General features: G+C 50.4%; 7 protein-coding genes across 7 annotated transcripts; 3 read left to right on the forward strand and 4 right to left on the reverse strand.

Annotated features, from left to right (window-relative positions):
• Positions 1–1,114: 1,114 nt before the first annotated feature.
• On the forward strand, positions 1,115–3,837 carry GT037_000743 (mitochondrial carrier protein; the record flags this gene model as incomplete). The annotated part of the gene is made up of 7 exons (XM_038925790.1): positions 1,115–1,166; positions 1,221–1,286; positions 1,347–1,730; positions 1,819–2,005; positions 2,731–2,902; positions 2,955–2,987; positions 3,052–3,837. The coding sequence occupies 7 exons, from the start codon at positions 1,115–1,117 to the stop codon at positions 3,835–3,837; spliced, it is 1,680 nt and encodes a 559-aa protein (XP_038791646.1).
• Positions 3,838–5,987: 2,150 nt separating this feature from the next.
• GT037_000744 (mfs general substrate transporter) lies at positions 5,988–7,399 on the reverse strand (the record flags this gene model as incomplete). Its single annotated transcript, XM_038925791.1, has 2 exons — positions 5,988–7,129; positions 7,213–7,399. 2 exons carry the CDS (start codon positions 7,397–7,399, stop codon positions 5,988–5,990), a joined length of 1,329 nt encoding a protein of 442 aa, XP_038791647.1.
• Positions 7,400–8,018: 619 nt separating this feature from the next.
• Positions 8,019–9,852, reverse strand: GT037_000745 (mfs general substrate transporter; the record flags this gene model as incomplete). Its single annotated transcript, XM_038925792.1, has 7 exons — positions 8,019–8,325; positions 8,372–8,642; positions 8,706–9,051; positions 9,105–9,122; positions 9,186–9,242; positions 9,300–9,610; positions 9,663–9,852. 7 exons carry the CDS (start codon positions 9,850–9,852, stop codon positions 8,019–8,021), a joined length of 1,500 nt encoding a protein of 499 aa, XP_038791648.1.
• Positions 9,853–11,102: 1,250 nt separating this feature from the next.
• GT037_000746 (uncharacterized protein) lies at positions 11,103–13,830 on the forward strand (the record flags this gene model as incomplete). Its single annotated transcript, XM_038925793.1, has 3 exons — positions 11,103–11,581; positions 11,635–12,127; positions 12,193–13,830. The coding sequence occupies 3 exons, from the start codon at positions 11,103–11,105 to the stop codon at positions 13,828–13,830; spliced, it is 2,610 nt and encodes an 869-aa protein (XP_038791649.1).
• Positions 13,831–14,251: 421 nt separating this feature from the next.
• GT037_000747 (uncharacterized protein) lies at positions 14,252–14,893 on the reverse strand (the record flags this gene model as incomplete). The annotated part of the gene is made up of 2 exons (XM_038925794.1): positions 14,252–14,815; positions 14,867–14,893. The coding sequence occupies 2 exons, from the start codon at positions 14,891–14,893 to the stop codon at positions 14,252–14,254; spliced, it is 591 nt and encodes a 196-aa protein (XP_038791650.1).
• Positions 14,894–15,376: 483 nt separating this feature from the next.
• Positions 15,377–17,205, forward strand: GT037_000748 (t-complex protein 1 subunit eta; the record flags this gene model as incomplete). The annotated part of the gene is made up of 4 exons (XM_038925795.1): positions 15,377–15,422; positions 15,470–15,636; positions 15,689–17,045; positions 17,093–17,205. The coding sequence occupies 4 exons, from the start codon at positions 15,377–15,379 to the stop codon at positions 17,203–17,205; spliced, it is 1,683 nt and encodes a 560-aa protein (XP_038791651.1).
• A 210-nt stretch (positions 17,206–17,415) lies between these two features.
• On the reverse strand, positions 17,416–19,130 carry GT037_000749 (uncharacterized protein; the record flags this gene model as incomplete). The annotated part of the gene is made up of 2 exons (XM_038925796.1): positions 17,416–18,651; positions 18,699–19,130. 2 exons carry the CDS (start codon positions 19,128–19,130, stop codon positions 17,416–17,418), a joined length of 1,668 nt encoding a protein of 555 aa, XP_038791652.1.
• Between the last annotated feature and the right edge of the window lie 486 nt (positions 19,131–19,616).

Genomic DNA, 19,616 nt, shown 5'->3' on the forward strand with positions numbered 1-19,616 from the left:
GCTGCATGCAGGTTCCCGGGCAGTTAGCCCCGGCAGCACTCGTTAGTTCCAAGGTTCTTGGAAAGGCAGATTACAACTAGATCGGGGGGCCTAGGGAAAGCCAATGCCAACTACGCAGGCCTCTCTCTGTCCTGAGATGCAGAGGTCGTTGTGCAAAGGCTGGAGTGTCGTGCCTCGGTATCGCTTTGCATCGCGGAAGTAGGCTCCAATGACGAAAGTTCGTCAGGCAAATAAACTTCCTCCGTCGCACGTTGTTACCCACATGGCTTGGGCTCTCTCCCTCGTTCCCCCCTCATCAAGCCCGCAGCAGTCTCCCAATCAAACAAGTGGGGCCGTCTTCCGGCCTTGATCCTTTGCATCCTTCGATCCCCTGCGGCCTAAGCGTCTGCGCCTTATCTGGGCTCTGTCGATGGTTTCTGTACCATGACATGAGCGCGCGACAAGGGTACAAGGGTTTTACGTTCGCACCGAAAGTCAAAGATGGGATGGGTAAGGCTCGGATACCACCGCGAAAGAGGTAACGGGGGCATCAAGCGATCTTCATCCTTCATTTCTTTTTTTCGTCCAAAGTTGGCCAGCTTCATGCCTGATTCATTTCTAACGTTGCGCTTTGGATACTAGGGACCGTTTTGGGGGCACTGTTCGCTTCATTAATTTGTTGTTGGGGCTTTCTCTCTCTTGGGTATTACTATTACGAGGTGAAGCCTGCGCTGCGCTGCCTCTTCATTTTTTGGTTCTTGGTATTTTGGACTGTCGACGACAACGCTGCCTTGACACGAGTCGTCAATCCTTCGCGCGACATCTTTTCTTGTTTCTGTGCCGTGGTTTACTTTTCGTCGGACCTGAGCGAGAAACGTTACCCATTCCGACTGCGATTCCGACCGCGAATTACAAGGACCTTGCGATCATATTTCTGGGCCGAAGTGATAGGATCCCATCTGGGTAGCAGGAAAAGGAGTGTTTGGTTTAGGGAGGCGATTTGCGTCAAGCGCATTCACGAGCATAGACAACTCGAAACCGACGCGGTTACGACCCAATTATCCGTTGCGCGGAAATCGCATACGTCTCAGGAACCAAAGCAGTTCGCATCAGGGCAACGCAAGAGGAGGACACAATGGACGAGAACAACAGGATAACAATCACGGTGTGTGGGGATGGAGGCTGTGGTATGTGCGATTCAAAGTCGGACTTGAAGCATTGAGACGCTGACTTGGTTACAGGAAAAAGTTCGATTACACTACGGCTTGTGAGGAGTCAATGGACATCTGAGTACGATCCTACGATAGGTATGTTGCCTTGCGCCTATGCTCGTCGCATCTGGCCTCACATAACTAATACTCCTCTAGAAGACTCCTACTCCGTAACTCGAACCATCGATGGAGTCCCCTACTACCTCATGCTCACCGACACCGCGGGCCAAGAAGAATACCGGGGTCTCTGGGCAGCTTCGAACCTACAGTCCGACGCGTTCCTCCTCGTTTACGACATAACATCTGCCAACTCGCTCGACGCGCTAGATTACTTCATGGAGATGATAGAAATGGAGACAGAAAATCGATTAGACAATGGCAAGATACCACCGATCAAGTGCGTAGTAGGCAACAAGTGCGATTTACAAGGGCAAAGAGTCGTAGAGGCAAAAACAGGTCTCGAGTGGGCGAGACGAAGAAAGTGTGGCTTCATGGAAACGAGTGCGAGGGAGATGGTCAACATCGAAGAGACTTTTGCTTGTAAGACAACTCTGTCGCAACTATATTGCGCAAAAGACAATGTGAGAGGGAGAGGAATTGGAACAAGGCTTGCTAACGTTTATCAAAGTACTCGTACGTCGCGTGGTAGAAGCACGCCGGCTTACTGCTGGAGACGGTCCTGCGAATCGAACTGCCGCTCTGCCTCTTCACTCGAACCCGAACCGAGACCCAAATGACTATGCGGCCCATACACAGAATGAAAAGGATAGCGAGGATGAGCCGAAACAGAGCTTTTGGAGGAAGCTCAAGTGCTGGTAGTCACATTGAATGTTTCTACGCATTACGATTGGCCTGAGATGTTGCATGGGGCATGCAAAATAATCTTGCGTCTTCTCTACACGCTTTGTCTGGATAACAGCAAAAATGTCGCGAGAGGTTCCTCTAGACTCGTTGGTAGTCTGTTGTGTTCTCCTGTTGAACTCGGAGAAGCTTGCTCGACCCTTCTCTTTATCTCCTTGTCTGTATATATGTGTCGATGGGATAGGCGTAAAGCATTCGTATACGCATTGCATGGAAACGCCGATTAGCGCAAATCGGGGATCATGGGATATACTGGGTGGCTATCTGAGTTTTTGGTCATTTTCACAGCGTTTCAAGTCTTGCGTCTGCATCTTTCCTTAAACCGCTATCTATGTTCATGTCGAAACTGGAATGATACTGTTACAATTCAATGGTGGTGACAAGAATACTGTCGCCAATGGAACCGCTGTAGTATGGCAAAATAGTGCAAAAAGATGACCACTTTGAGGCATGGGATGCAGCTAACCATCGGCTATCCAAGGACATTGCTAGCGCGTCTGTGCGCAAGCACGCCATTGGCTTTTGGAGCCTTTGCATGGCTTTGAACGACCTCGCAGTAGCTGTGAGTCGCGATTTTGAACAACAACTTTACAAGGAAATTTTCCATCTCTTGGTGCTCACGCAAGGAGCGCATACGGTGCCTTGAAAGTTGGTGACGTCGTAATTACCCCTCTATCAGGTCCGTGTCTACTCCGATAAGAGAGCAACAAGCAAAAAGAGCCATTAGAGACACGGAAAGCGCGGAGGGCAGAATGTCAAAGCCTCACATTGAGCACGAGGAGCCCGTTCAGGACGGTCTCTCCCGGACACTCAAGGATCTCTTCGCAGGTGCAGTAGGAGGAGTCGCACAGGTACTTTCATTATTGCGCCAGTTCTCCACCCAAACTGAACCTCATTTTCTAGGTACTCATTGGACAACCTTTTGACATCGTCAAGGTAAGTTGTGTTTGTACGAAATGCATGTGAGACATACACTGACTTCGTATCTCCACACCTATAGGTCAGGTTACAAACAACATCACAATACTCTGGTGCCTTGGATGCTGCGACCAAAATCTACCAAAATGAAGGAGCACTTGCTTTCTACAAGGGTACGCTGACACCACTCATCGGAATCGGAGCTTGTGTATCTGTTCAATTCGGTGGCTTCCATTACGCGCGACGTGCCTTTGAAGCTAGCAATGAGGCAAAAACCGGAAAAGGCCAACTCTCGTACTCACAGTATTATGCCGCTGGTGCTTTCGCCGGTATCGCCAACACCGCTCTGTCTAGTCCTATCGAGCACATCCGCATAAGACTGCAGACACAGCCGCACGGCGCGAATCGCCTCTATGCCGGCCCAATCGACTGTGTGCGTAAGCTCACTGCACACCAAGGCATCCTCGGCGGCGTTTACCGCGGCACAGCTGTGACATTCATGCGCGAAGCCCAAGCTTACGGCTGTTGGTTTACTGCATTCGAGTACATGATGAATGCAGATGCTGCGCGCAACAACATCGACCGTTCGGAAATTTCTACTCTAAAAGTTGCGGCTTATGGTGGACTCGCTGGTGAAGTGCTTTGGATAAGCAGTTATCCGTTCGATGTGATCAAGAGCAAGATGCAGAGTGATGCGTTTGGCAAGGAACAGAAGTACAAGAGCATGAGAGACTGCTTCGCGAAGACATATAGGGGAGAGGGCCTGGGTGGCTTCTGGAGGGGTATTGGACCGACTCTGTTGAGAGCTATGCCTGTATCTGCGGGTACATTCGCCACGGTCGAGGTAACGATGCGACTCATTAGTTAAGGAAGAACAAGACTCTGCACCGAGTTCGGTAAATCGGCGATGCTGGAGCTCTGTACGATAAGCCCTGCAAATAAGACCAAGGAACACGGCGGTTCTGAAGGATGCCTTGGGCGATCTATCACACACGCCCACAGAGAGCACGATCCGAAAAGGGTCTGTAGCATCTACCGTGGAGAGAGCGGCCGATATGCATGTGCGACGCAATTGACTTCGTACTGTTCCAACAATGGCTAGTTACGGCGTGAATACGACCGCGATTGTGTCTATCGTTCTTGCTCCATAACATATTGTATGGCATCGCACCCAGCAAGCCTGAAAGCTATCTTGTTTTGTCACTGAGCCAGCCCCAAGGCACTTTCCTGACCCTCATCGTGTGCCCTGCCTCGTAGCGCTTTCCAATACCATGCTGACCACCTGGGAAGAACCTAATGGTCTAGATGCGGCACGCTCTCGGATGCAATTTCGCTGCTTCTTATGCATTACGTCGGGTACCGACATACCCCTGTCGCTACGTTGCCGTGCCGCTTCCCCCCCAAGCTCATGCCACAACTGCAAGCCACACGAAATGAGCACAGAGTTGATGGATCACTCTTGAAATTGCATAGCCATCTCATATCTGTACGGCCGGGGTCCCCGGGAGTAGTACTGCAGATGCCGCTGCGCCGCTGCGAACATGTGGGTGTGTCACTTGGACCAACAGCCGCGCCGAACTATAACTGCTCCCAGTCCAAGCCGTTTGTGAAAGAAGCTGTCTCGAGTCTGAATAGACTTTCCATCAAGTTCCAAAGACCTGGTTCAATCATGAGGCATTACCGAGGAACTACCGGCTGGGTCAAGAACGCTATTCTGCGGCGCAGCCCGCATCGTTCATCGACCGTTACGCAAGGGATTACCATTTTTGGCTAGAGATGCAACTCATCCGAAATCATGGGGAAATCCCTTGTGATATCAACGCATGCGATATCTTCCCACGCGCTCTTCGATCGCTTTCTTCAATTTCCCAACCTACATACATACCCTCGTCAATCATCCCTAACATCGAAGAAGAAAAAAGCCTACGAGTCAAATCACGATTACGATCGCCTCAGACAACACGCGCAAGATGGGGTTTGGCACAACACTGAAGAAATGGAAATCCACTTTTAGCCCTGCAAAGCTGTCTACTCAGCCAGATAGATTGTCACAACACACACAATCTGAAGAAGACCTAGTTTCCATGCAATTACCGTTACCGCGGTACAATGCACAGCTCCATTCACATTCCGAAGCGGCGCTTCATCGACCAACAAGTCAAATTGTATGTCACTCGCCATTAGACAAGAGGAACCGCGCTGGAAAAGGGAAGAGTAGAAGGAACAAGGATGATCAGAGTGAAAGAGGGGGTGGAGAGAATAAGAGGCGTACGACCACTACGAAAGTACTGTTCTCCTCCACACAATTTGATACGGTGAATGTGAAGAAGTCTGCATGATGGGTGCCAAATGACTACATTGATGGGCTTTCGACGGCTTATTCTCAAAAGAGTAGTCAGGGCAGGGGACGGGAAGAACAAGTTGAAACTGGTGGCGATATCTGGAATCCAAATCGGTATAAACCACTACACTGGCGCGGACAGGAAATGAGCCAGCAAAAGAAGGACGAGGCGGGTGTGCACTCAAGCTGCTGACACGACTCTTTTGGGCTTCTCTCGTTCGATCGTGCTACTCTCTTCCATCCCTCTTACAAATTTCACTTGTTACTTGTTTATTCAAGAGATTAAGAAGAGATCACCAATAACTCTCAAGAATCCCTCTTTTGTATTTAAACTAAATCCTGGCAGCATTCAGTGTCCGTTATCTACTTCAAAGCTGCTCGTGTAGCATGTCCGGGTAGAAGGCATGAGCTTTCGTGAAGGCCTCGAACCATGATGGCCATAATATCATATATGAAAAAATAACCTGTTGACTCCACCTGTAATCTTCCATGAGCGCAACATGCCCTTGCACCAATACATGAACCAGCTTCTCCATTTGAAGACCACATGATGCTAAGAGACATAGCAGTACGTACGCCTCAAAGGCACCTGGTACATCCGACCCCTTTTGGCGAGCGACTAAAGCAGATATGGGTGACTGGACTTTTGATAAGCTGGTCTAGTCTCGACGTAGGGCCTACAGCCACCCCACCCTCCTTCCAATGATGCTCACGCCTCCGAGCGCAGCACTGATTCCCGTCCAAACTACCAAACTACCATATGGCGTCCCATACAAGCCATGATCACCAACATTGCCCATCTTCAACAGTGCTTCACTGACCGGCCCACTCACAACATTACCTATACCCCTACCCATTGACAAGAAAGAGAAGACCATAGAGCTTTCCATCTGACCCGTACTCATTTGCACTGTCCTCAGGATGCCAGGCCAGGTATTGGTGAAGCTGCCCGCGAAGAGACCATACATGAAGCAGAATATGAGCAGCGGCGGTAGAGAGGTGCTGAAGCCCCAGATCAAGAAGACAGAAAGCATAGCACCGATGGTGGAGATGAGAATGGCAGTGGTGACGTGCGTCCGATCCACAATACTCCCCATGCTAATGGATCCGATGACGGCAGCCATATTTATGAGGATAATGGGCAGAGCGGAAACCGCACTGCTGAAACCGAGGGTCTTCGTATATGTAGGAAGATAGATGGAAGGCACAAAAAAACCTAGTCCCTGCATGATATTTCCAAATTGCAGGATCCAAAAAGACCTGTTTGTTAGGAAAGTGAAAGTAATGCGAGACCTAGTCGTTGCTGGGACGGGAAGTCGGGGCTTCAAAAAGAAGGTGAGAGGCAAGCCAACGACGAAAAGCACGATCGTCCATATGCGCAGCGCGGTGCGAAAGCCGTAATGATTGAGCAGAAATTGGAGTAAGAGCGGAATGAGGATACCGCCTAACCCTGTACCAGCCCACATGATGCCGAATGCAAGACCCTTGCGTCTTACAAACCACTCGTCCAGGAAAGTGACGACAGGACTGTATGTGACGGCGCCACCGATACCATAAAGGATGCCTTGGGTGACGATAAGTTGTGGTACGGTCGTGCAGAGTGAGCTCAGTCCAAGCGAAAGACACATGATAAACAAGCCTGCAACCATTGCGTTCCTCTTGTAATGTGGCCAACGTATGAGTGATCCGAATGTGAAAGGTGCGACCATATAGAGTATGCCCATCGCGGATGTTCCGATAGCTGGGATGCCGGATGCGCCCGAGAAGGGTAGCGATGAGCTATAGTACTCCTGGAAGATACCGTATGACCATGGAAAACCTGATCAAATGTTAGTTGAGTACCCAAGTACGTCTAGTAGCGCTGCAAGTGGATAACCGTGGCCTATGAAGTGTAATGCTTACCCCACACCATCATCTCTATCACAAATGCAGCCGCAAGAAACAACCAAGCGTCTTTTCCGCCATCGGTTGGAGGCAGCAATGTTTCGTTCTCAGGCTCGTCGTTCCATCTTGAGCTTGTTTCCAGCTCAAAGCGCGATTGGTTGTCGGGTGTGGTGCTCACAAGGGCTGATTGAGACCTAGTCGCCATGTGTGTATTGGATAGAGCCTCTGCGGAGTTTTTTACCTCTGGAGAAACTGAGTGCAGATGACCTGAACCATGTGTAATAAGTAACGTGTCTGTCATATGATCTCAACAAAAACACATGGCAAGTATTCGATAACAGTTTCGCCGAATGAAGCTCTCCCCCACCACACAAGAAAGCTGGGTTGTTGGGCTCTAATCCAGGAAGAGAAACTCGATCCATCATCAAGAGCGGGGCACGGCTTATTGGCAGATATGTCATGATGAAGAATGAACGTGTGGTGCTAGCTAGATGCCGCTACCTTTCGGAGTGAGCCTGGGAATGTGAGTATTCCGAAATGCGTCGGAACAATGTACATCGGACTGAAATAGTCTGCCGATATCGCGGTGGACGTGCGCCCACAACCACTTGAGAAAGCATCACTGAGATGGTGAGAGATTCGATGGTAGAAAGTTTGATGAACGATATATAGATACTTTTCGCACAAGGAAACTGGCCTTCCTGTACTAATCTGTTAGTTGCGCGCTAACCATCTTTTGGTTGTAGCTCCCGCTGGAGGCAGGGTAGCTTCGCATGTAGGCGAGAACTTCGGCTTCCAGGTATTCTTAACTCGGACGCACCATCCTACGCCTTCTCGGGCTCATCTAATAGATAGCCTTCTCTTCTACCCAGTACATTTTCAATAGTCTCATCTGTAAATCTCAAGTCCTCCTCAAGTGGCACTGTGTCTTTGATCTTTAGAAGCATAACAGGTAGGGCGATAACCAAGCTTGCAGCCAACATCACCCAGCTAGATAGAAAAATATCCATGTAAGGCCTCTTGTAGCCGTCTATACGGAACACTATAGCCGCACCTGCTGATTGTATACCTTTGTAGAAGCCTGCAAAGTTCGCAAGCTTGCGGCTGTTGTTGGAGATGGCACCCATAAACCTAGGAAAAGTTAACAGAGAACGAAACCGTCAGGTGAGCTAGTTACCAGTAAACGCAGGTTTGCCACGCTGCATCGTAGAAGCCGTAGCTCATGTATAAAACCATTGGGCCGCCATATCCACCATGGGTCCAGTCGTAGTGGAGGCTGTTATCATCGCGACTGTATTGTCGTTGAAAGGCATATCCTCCGCCCCAGACAGAAAAGGTCAACACCAAAATCGTTACCCAGGCTATCTTTGCTCGGATAGTTCTTCTAACGTTCGGGAAGTCTAGCGCAAACCCGAATACAGCAGCTCCAAAAATCTGCGCTAACCAATCTAACGGCCGGTATACGGGTCAGTATATGTCTCATATAGAATTTCAACAGGGATAATACTAACACAGCGTGTTGTTTAACGCGCGGGTCCGCACGTTGAACCGCGCATAGTTGACGTCGTTGAACTGGTATGTATAAAACCAATTCGAAGCGAAGAACATCGGGAAGAGGAGAATGATATATGGGTCCGTACGGAGAGTCTCCCAAAGACCGAAGATCTCAGATTGCCAAGTCGGGTGTTTCATCATGATTACCCGACTGCCATCGCGGCGTACGACATGTTTGGCATCAATGAGTGTCCAAGAGAGGCATGCGCCGAAGAACGTGAGAATCATGAAGCCGATATATGTACCGTTCGTAACTGCCGCTGTAGTTCCGTCGCGGGTGTTGAAGTTGAGCGCTAGTTGCACCTGATATTGAAGTCAGTGTTTATCCTTTCCATGCCTTCTGGGGATCCACTTACCAAACCACCTATAACAGCCTGAGAAGTGATGGCACGAAGTCAGTGTATGTCTCGGATGCATTATACACAACCACAACTTACCCCCATATTGAAAATTATCCAGAACCAGGAGATATACCGTCCTTTCATTTTCTCGGGCTGTTACAGGCAGTCTGGTAAGCGGATTCCCAGAGCATGGAAAGAACAAAAACTCACTGGGTACGACATCATGATTGCTCCTTGGGAAGCCCACAGAATACCAGCACAACATCCCAACAGGAAACCAGAGAAAACCACGTAACCTAAGTTTTGGGTCTTGTTGAAACAAAGCAGTGCACTGACGTAGATGCAATATCCCAGACCACCGAAGGAGAGCGCAATTCGAATGCCAAGGACGTTCGTGATGGTACCGGCGAAAAATCCAACGACGGCGAAGGTAGCATAAAGCGTAGTGTTAGCAGCGTTACTGGCATGGGCGTCATCGTCAAGACCTGCTGCACCTATCCCATTGACGGCATTGAACATGCCTGCGCAGTATCAGTAACTTGTTTATCATTCAGATGATGCGCTGAAGCTTACCGGGGCACAAAAAGCAGACAAACGAGACCAGTATCAACTGTGACTCTGGCGATGCATAGTATGGAAGCTTGACGGGTCCGATTCTCAGGCTTCTGTACTTCCATCCTCGTCGTCTCTCAAAACTTCCTTGATCATCGTCACGGACTGGCACTCTTGTGTTCGCCCATGTGCTTTGATTGGGTCCGGCCATCGAGACTGATGTAATTGATAATTTGCCTTAGAAGACTAGAATATTGCGTTGACACAGGCGATTGATGGAATGGTATTATGAACGCTGTCGGCAAAGGAACACGATGATCAGGTTCTAGAAAGAAGGCATGGGATGGTCAAACAAAGAATGGGTTTCAGATGTTGCGTAGAGTGACCTGTGAACTATTCTGCAACCGAGTTTCGTTTGTTCACGTACGTTGGGGGCCAGGCTAATCGGTCAACGTATATCCACGCTTTCGTGTCCTTCGGTGAATGAAATGATTGGCGCAATGCATAATTGTGGTAGCGTGTACGTGCTATGTTTAGTCCCACCAGCTGTGTTACTAGGCTCTGCCTCATGCAGTGGGCACAAAATTGGTGGGGAATACCTTATCGAGATCGGTATCGTTAGAATCGTTGAGGTTCACTTGTCTCGTCACCCCGTGTTTTGGATCAGTTCATTACTAGTTCCTGCGCTCAAGCCAGTCACACCACCAAGGCTGAATGTAAAGTTCGTCCTGGATAGCTCGATCGTTGCGTATCGGTAAGCTTGCCCTGTTCCGGCGAGGAATAACCCCTCGCATAAGCTTGTGGCGCCAGCTATCCTTGGTAAATGGGCACAACTCGCCCCCGTAGACGTGGCTTTGGCGCGCCAAAAAGATAATATCGAAATGTGTAAATGTTCACTGGGGGCTATGGGACGCCATTTGCGCAATGAGCTAAAAGACTGATTTATTTACGGTCAGACGCAGAGGCTTAGATGACCAAGACGTGATAACATTTGGCCCCATCGTCTTGCTGACCTATCGACATACCCTTCTTTCCATGTGAAAGAGGCCTCCCATACAATATTTGTGATGGGCCTGCGTCTCATGGTGGACCTCGACCAGGACGTTCAGCCATTTCCGCCCCTTGCTAAAAGATTTGCATGTCTGACCATCGACGTGAACATGCAAGGATGTTGTGACACCAATGATTTCTCTGAACCCGATTATGGGCTTTCGATATACCTTTTGTGTTTCTATTGGACAAAGGGGTTCCACATCGGCGTAATTGTATTCAAATTTCAAAGTGGTCTTCTCGGTCATGCTCACCGCATGACACATAACCTTGTGGCGCAAGCCATTACCTGCATGGCTATCGGCGCTTAGTGTCACATTCATCGCACTGCATAGTACGACTTTCCGCAGCCGACAGTGAGCTTCACCCTGCGAGTCACACCCATCGTAGTGTCCATGTCGATTACTAGCGATGGAGATAGTTGCATCCACACCTGTAAACGCAGCCTCTGCTGTCACCGCTCTGAACAAAGCGGCTTGGACATTATCAGTATCCCTTTCCGAACTTGACAAGGACGCAAAGCTCGGCAATGCATCCCTGGAAAACCTCACAGGTGAAGTTAAATCTCTCGGTAATGAATGTTACCAAATACACCTCAAGTTGGTAGAAGTCGCAAGCAAAACAAAGACAGGGTCACCCCCACCCTACGATGGCGACGGCAGGATGTGGACTTGTCTTACAACGCAGGTGGAAGACGCGAGCCAGACAATACATAGCCTGGAGTCATTCGTCAAGAGCGTCAGGTTGGAGGAGGCTGAGGAGGCCAGTCTCGTGTTCCGGCCGCAGCGCCTGGTGCAGCTAAATAAGAGCAAGGATCAAATCGAGGAGATGGTAGCGAATGTACGCAGACATAGTGACAACCTGAGGACTACGTTACTCCTGGTTCACACGTAAGTTGCTTGTTTGCCAACAAGTAATCATGGGATGCTGAACCAACTTCCAGTGTACTTGCCCATCTTGTATCTGTCCGTCCCGAGCGACCACCTGCATCCGACGTTGTGGAGCTGCAACACATGGTGACCAAGCTGCAACGCTCATCTCGGATCGGTCCAACTTGGCGATATTCCCATACGGAAGCTACATTGATGCAGTACGCGCAAGAAGTTATCGTCAAAGAGATGAAAATTTGCGAGCGAAATCCAACTGTAAACCGGACCGTTCAGGCTTTACATATCGAAAATAACGATGACCGTGTCCCACAATGGGCGAAGGCCATACAAGCGATACGAGAAGATCAGCAAGAATCAAGGGTCTCTTCGGTAGTTCCTGAAATCTCTTCAAAGAGCCCTGGAAGGACGTATAGTGTCCTGAGAAGTCTGCCGCCGATCCAAAACATGCAACAACATGAAGCGTCCGACTCGGACGATGATTTGGATACCGACTTCGCCAAAGCGGCATTGAGCACCGGCTCCCAAGCATTCGATGCCGGCATATATGTGAGAAATATCCCTATAAAAATTGCGTGTGAGACATACACTGACTTCTGACATGAACCTCCCAGGAAGAAGCAGACTCTCTGCTTCAAGAAGCGCTAAGGATATTGCTATTGCTGCAAAAGCGAAGACGAGCTTTCTGCGACGTCTTCAGTCTGCACTATAAGCTTGCAGTTTGTGCGTACCACGTTCAGGGACCGGCAGATGCCGAAAAGGCTTTGACCGGATTCGTTGAACAATCAGCGAACTCTGATACAGAACGTGAATGGATTCACAATGCAACTCACCTGTTAGCTCAGCTGTACGTCCGCATGAATCGTCTCGACCGCGCACGGATCGAATGCGAGAAGACCTTGCAAGCACGGCGACGGCTACAAGGAAAACAAAGTGCTGCCTCTTTAGAATCGATGGCGCTCATGGCCCATATCTATGTTTTGCTTGACAACCGTGCGCTTGCAAAATCGTGTCTTGCTATGATACCAGAGGCCAACCGGGAGACCGTGTTGAGAGTGGTCGAAGAATCACTTGGGAAGAATGTAGAGCACCTAGATTTCGCCTCGCTGCTCTCACGAGTGAGACCTGTCGATGCCGATACGATTGTAGAGCGAGCCCATAGCAGCAGACTCTCTACAACAACCTTAGAGTCATCCTTGGATCACAATGGCAGCGACTCAGCGTCTGTGATGACGAAGTCACAAGTAGCTGACCCTTGGCATACACCTCGAAGTATTGCATCCGAGAACGTTACCTTGGTGGATTCGAGTCCTCTTATAAAGAAATCGCACCTTTCTGTATCTAGTAAAACAGAGCGGGGATTCTCAAAAGATGAAAGCCAAGTACGAGATTACTCTCCTAGCATAAGGAAAGCAGACGTAGCGGTTGCGAGCTCATCTGGACCCGAGCACAAAGGGGAAAACAAGGCGAAGCCGCTCTCCCGTAAAGAGATACTCAACAAAGTTGGCTGTCAACCCCGAGACCGAGCTGAGGAGGCTGTTTGCGATGGAGATTACGGAGCTCTGATGACTACACTGAATAAGAAGAAAGGTTTCTGGCGGTCAAATGTGCGTAAGCGTGGCCGCACAGAGCGTGTGACTGCACTGCACTTTGCCGCTCTATTTGGTGAAGTTGACATGGCGCGGGCCTTGATACAGGCAGGTTTCGGCGTCAATGAAGTCCCTTTCGGCTATTCGACGACTCTGACACCCTTGAATTTTGCCATCGGCGCCCGGCAGGTGATCATGGTCGACTTGCTCACTATGAATGGTGCGGCACCAGCTTCACCAGACACATGGTCAACATTGGCAGGACAGCTGATGAGCCGATCATGGCTGATGAAAACGATGTCGGAGGCTGAAAAGCACCTGGTCCCAAAACGGATTACTGAGATTATGGATATTCTACTTCACCGCGGATGGGATATCAATGCCCCAATAACGGCATCTGGAGGGACTGTCTTACACCAAGCGGTATGTTTTTGGACTGGGGCATACAAATGGGATTTGAGTCTTCGCGCTGCGGTGACTTCATTCCTATGCGAGAGAGGCGCAAATCCATTCCAGGCGAACTTAGAAGGCAAGACCCCTTATGATATTGCGTCCGCCTCTGAACATCAGGACCTCATGGTGATCATCGAAGACCACTCCAGACAGAAGAGGCTCTTAGGCACACCTGCGATGCCAGTTGAACTCCCCGGCCAGTTCCATTGACATGGCTGATGCGCTTTTAGATTGGGTTTCCTGGAGTACATCGGCTCACACAAGCCGCTGAAACCTGCGGAACAGACGGTCTGGGATAGACGAAATCTGATTTGATCAGCGTCATGAAGCCTTGTTGGAAGCGACACACATTAGGAACAGAAATGGCCGGCATGCAACGATAAAGTCGATCTGTAGCTCATAGATGCGCTATGAACGCGAGAGCATGTCCTCGTGAATTCGCCTATGTACTTGGATGCGACAATGGGGAAGGCTTCTACAAAGGCTATCACGCCTTTGAATAGACATGTAATGCGTCTGCAAGGCGTATACAATAATGCAGGAAGCTAGAGTCCACTAGAAGAATTAACTGCGGATGCCTCCCAGCTGGCTGGTAGTAGTAACAAAGAATCAAGGAAAACCGGCCGTTTTCCTAGAAGAAGACTACTGGATCTGCCTGTAGTTGACTGAGTCCAGGTAAAGAGTCATGCATGACGGTACAGAATACATCGTGCGACGCTGGCGGATCATCCTGCTTATCCGTCAAAGGTGTGAGCCGCACATTGCGGACTTGGTTTTTGGCTTCAGGGCTTAGATGGCGTATAAAATCCAGAACAGGCAAATAGTTGAATGCATAGAAATGGAACTGGTTCTCCGAGTATATGATTTGCAGGCATTCGTGATAGATCAGGCGATTCGTTCGTAAAACATCCAGACTTAAGTGTCTGTCAGGGTGAGGGCGGCAATTCTTGTTCCATTTCCTGCTGATGGATCGTGCGTCGCAATCGGTGTAGAGAATAAATCGCTTGTTTGATGATGGTAAGACATATCGGAAAATCTCCCTCCGAATCTCAGACGGGATACGTAGTAAAGGTGGGTAGGTGTCCAAGGGTGATATGGTTTCGGCAAGCGAAATCTGCTTCTCTACACTCTCTTTTGAACGGCGTTCTAGGCGACGTAGGCAGATATCCTCCGTTGTCTTGGGTGTGGGTGCCATCTATACAGATGTCAGTACTACGCGGATATCGTAGGCACTACATGGCCTGACCTTCTTGGCAGATGTCTTGGCCGGCATGCTCGTAATATGAACGCTTACGAGAGAGCTCGAGATGCAGTCGGGAATAATGGCAAAGTTCTGCGATAGGTTCAGATCGTATTGGCAATCAACCCTGGGAGACGAAGCGGTCACGAGGTCATATGTGCCGTGTCAATGTCACTATGCAGCACGGAATTGATCGTTCGAATGTGTCGACGACAAGTGTTTAGGTTGGGAGCTTCTGGGATACGCGACGACGTAATTGTGGTACAATGCATGGAAGGACTGTAGAATGCCGAGCGAATGTTGCCAACAGAAGTCGGGAAACTTACGCACGGACCTCCGGCTTGGCAAAGGGTCGTGCTCTGGAGATAGGGAAAATTCATGGGACGCGTTTGTTTGATCCCCGCATACAGCTGCGCATAGCTCACCGTGCCCCTCACAACACACCACCAGCTTTATTTGAATTTCAAAGCTTCCACAATCTGGGCCCGAGTCTTTGTATTTCTCTAATCAGACAGCATGTCGTTCGGCGGTCAAACACCGACGATTGTGGTGTTGCGGGAGGGTAGGTGCCTCGACACTTTTTGATACATACATCGCTAACAGTCTCAGGTACCGATCAGTCACAGGGCCGCGGTCAGGTAATATCAAACATCAACGCTTGCCTTGCTGTACAGGCCACGATCAAGGGAACACTCGGACCATATGGCGGTGATCTACTCATGGTCGATGAGAATGGCAGGCAGACAATCACCAACGATGGTGCCACGGTCATGAAGGTAGAGCCTACTGCAAAATTCCAGCTTTTCTAGCGGGTCTAACTGTACACAGCTCCTTGATATCGTCCACCCCGCCGCCCGCGTTCTCACCGACATCGCACGATCGCAAGATGCCGAAGTGGGCGATGGTACCACTTCCGTCGTGGTTATTGCAGGAGAGATACTGAAGGAGATCAAGGACTTTGTCGAGCAGGGAGTCAGTAGCCAGACTATCATGAAAGGCCTCCGGAGAGCTTCGCATCTTGCTGTCAACAAGATTATGGAAATCGCCGTAGACACTGCCGAGGGCAACCAGCGGGATACTCTCCAGAAACTTGCCGCGACCGCCATGAGCAGCAAGCTGATTCACAGGAATGCCGACTTCTTCACCAAGATGGTCGTAGACGCTGTACTCTCGCTCGACCAGGACGAGCTGAACGAGAAGCTCATCGGAGTAAAGAAGATTACTGGTGGTGCGCTCCAGGATTCGCTTTTTGTCAATGGTGTCGCATTCAAGAAGACCTTCTCATACGCCGGTTTCGAGCAACAACCGAAGACTTTCAAGCAGCCGAAGATCGTGTGCCTGAACGTCGAACTTGAGCTGAAGAGTGAGAAGGACAACGCTGAGGTACGGGTAGAGCAGGTCTCGGAATATCAGGCGATTGTCGATGCAGAGTGGCAGATTATCTACAACAAGATGGAGGCGCTATACAAGACGGGTGCCAAGGTTGTCCTGAGCAAGCTTCCTATTGGAGATTTGGCGACACAGTACTTCGCGGACCGCGACATCTTCTGTGCTGGACGCGTAGCGGCAGACGATCTCGACCGCGTATGCCGCGCAACAGGCGCGAGCCTTCAATCCACCTGCTCTGATATTCAGAGCAAGCACCTCGGAACCTGCGAATCGTTTGAGGAGCGACAAATTGGTGGCGAGCGCTTCAACTTCTTCGAGGGCTGCCCGGAGGCCAAGACTTGCACATTGGTGCTTCGTGGCGGTGCAGAGCAGTTCATCGCCGAGGTCGAGCGAAGCTTGCACGATGCAATCATGATTGTCAAGCGTGCGATCAAGAACAGGAACATTGTTGCCGGAGGTGGTGCCGTCGAGATGGAGATCTCCTCATACCTACACAACTACGCCGACAAGAACATCCCGCATAAGCAACAACCTATTATCAAGGCGTTTGCAAAGGCCCTTGAGGTCATTCCTAGGCAGCTCTGCGATAACGCCGGTGTCGACGCGACGGACATTCTCAACCGACTCCGCGTAGAACACAAGAAGGGCAACATCTGGGCTGGTGTCGACTTTACAACAGAGAGCATAGCGAACAACATGGAGAGGTTCGTCTGGGAGCCTAGTCTGGTCAAGGTCAACGCTCTGCAGGCAGCAACGGAGGCGGCATGCTTGATCCTGAGCGTTGACGAGACAATCAGTATGTGAGATGACATTCCAGGGCAAAACAATGCTAACAATATACAGAGAACCAGGAGTCACAGCAACCACAAGCCCCCAACAGGCCACTACCGCCTGGCGCTGCACAGAGGGCGCTGGGTGGAGGAAGGGGACGCGGCCGCGGAATGCCCAGACGGTAAAGACACCAGAGCAGAAGAGAGAGTGTATACCAAGACAGAGACAACTATGCTACGCCATGTCGCAGACGCAAATGTCCATGAATAATGCAAAAATGATGAATCGAACAAGCATCTTGTTCGCAAGTCTTGAGCGCACCTAAGAATTTTCGATCGACATGAGACGATGCAGTGAATTCGACCAAGGATATTTAGGTTGCTCCTTCACGCTCGTTACGACTCCTTAATGCCCCTCTCGCCCCAGCTCATGCCATAGCTCTTTACCCTGCTAAAGTAGAAGGCACGATCGTTCTTCAATCCAAACTCGGCCCAGTCATCCGTCAACCGGTTGTAACTCCAGTACCCTTGCCAAACAAGTTTGTTGTTCTTAGCTCCTCGCCCTGCATTGCCGAAACTCAGTGCCATCTTGTACATGTACTTTGGTGTGGCGCCTGGTTTCTCAATATGCAGCGTGCCCTCCTGTTCCTCGCTGCCAGGCTCCGGACCGCTCATGCGCCAGCGGCCTAACACGGCATCTTTCATTGGTGCACTGGGCAGGTTGTGATGGTTCTTGTGAATGTGTTCGACATACAAGTAGGGAACCACATCGGCGGGCTCGGTTGTGGTGAGCAGAGAAATGCATGTCCCGTCGCGCAGAAAGCGCAGGTAGCGGAAGTAAGTTACAATATGGATAGGCGAGTTCCAGGATGATGTTGTGGGTAGTGCTTGACCCGGACGCGTATAGTTGACCGTACTGATGTAGCAGCCGTTGAACCGAATGCGAGGGCGTTGTCGAAAGAGTGTGCGGTAAGTGGGGTATGGTGTTGGGACGAGAAGCTGGGTCAGTGCTGCTGGAGAGAGTGATTCGGCTGCGGCTTCGATGTCTTCGGTATCAGAGAGGTCAAGATTTGCGGCACCTAGAGTGATTCCGCCCATGTCGTCGTCATTGAGCGGTTTCCCGCCAACTTGACACGACCATGTGTAGTGCATGGACGCGAAGCCATATTCGGGCCCTAGAGCTAAACGTTTCCAAACACGGTCTTCGGTGGTCACGAGGTAAGCCAGGCGTTTACACACTTGGGCCAGGCGAGCGAATGACGCAATGTCTTGTATGGCGAGTTGCTCCAATATCTCGACAACAATCTCTTCTGGAATACTGGATATCGGACATGGAGGCGCGGGGCTTAGGTCGGTTGGTGCTAGCTCACCGAGAATAGAAGTGCTGGCGTATTCGTTGATCAGGCTTTGGTACGTGGGAGAGAGACCATGTAGGGAGTGGTGGGCAGTATTGGGCACTGTGGCTGAGGCATTGGATGGGTTGGGGTCTTGGGGTTTGGGTATAGGGTGGGACGATGCTGGTGTTGTTGACGATGGAACTGAAGCGCTTGCTGCTTGTGCAGCTTTGAGTTTCTTGAAATATGAGGGCGGGAAGTGCTTCGCTTTGTACGTCTCTTGAACGCCAGAATCGAGCTACCAACATCAGTCGATAGTTTATGGTGACATTGAAGTCAACGCACCTTGAATGCTTTTCTGTACAGATCTACACTGTCACCCAGACTACCTTGACTTTCCTTTTCTACGGCTTTTTCATAATGTTCTAGAGCAGACGTCGGTTCGGCCTCTTCAGTAATTGCGGCAGCGGTCTGAGCGCTCGTTTCATCAAGTCTCCGGCCATGCTGCTTCTCGCCCAGATTATGGTAGGTATAGGAGTTGACTTCGTCACCGCCTTCTAGGCTTAGGCTCCGAGCACGAGTGTGATGCTGCACATCAGGCGCATTGCTTTTGTTTGCATGAGATTTGCTCGTTGAGGATGAAGTAGCGGTGTTGTTGACCGACGCAGACGAGGCAGGCGCCTTGCCCTTTGACCTGGCAGTCACTTCTTCCCTCCATTTCTGGCGGAAAGACTCGAGCTCGGCCTCGGTGTTGGTGGGAACGTCTTGAGGGTCCATGGCCTTGGGTATCGGTTAGACGCGGTATGTCCGAAGTCGCAGGATGTGGACGAGAACAGGGTCCAATGCAGAGGCTAGCAACGGGCTTTTAGTAAGGATACGAATTCAATCGACGTGTGACTCTAGAGAAAGTTCCGGTGCCCGCAGTGATTAGGCGTGCATGACGGGACCTGTGAAGTTGCGGCAGGGCGATGACGGGCGCCACTCGATCCATGTTCTAGCCTCGCGCAGTGCGCCATCTGATAAGCCGACGCCCTTTTGTCTCTGACAATCGGCGTGAGGGGCCAATCATCCAACGTGGGCGGCGCGGGAATGACGCGCCAAAAAGTGTAGCTCCGATAATTAAGTCGTTGCGTCAAAGCTTCCCGTCGCCTTCGTCACCACTTATACACGCCCATCACTCCAGAAGACAATGCGCACAACGCCCTTTTTGCGCATCCAGCCCTCTGACAAGACCCCTCGCACCGCCTCGAGGCTATCCCCCAC

Source organism: Alternaria burnsii (assembly GCF_013036055.1).
Source record: "Alternaria burnsii strain CBS107.38 chromosome Unknown 705, whole genome shotgun sequence".
NCBI lineage: Eukaryota > Fungi > Ascomycota > Dothideomycetes > Pleosporales > Pleosporaceae > Alternaria > Alternaria burnsii.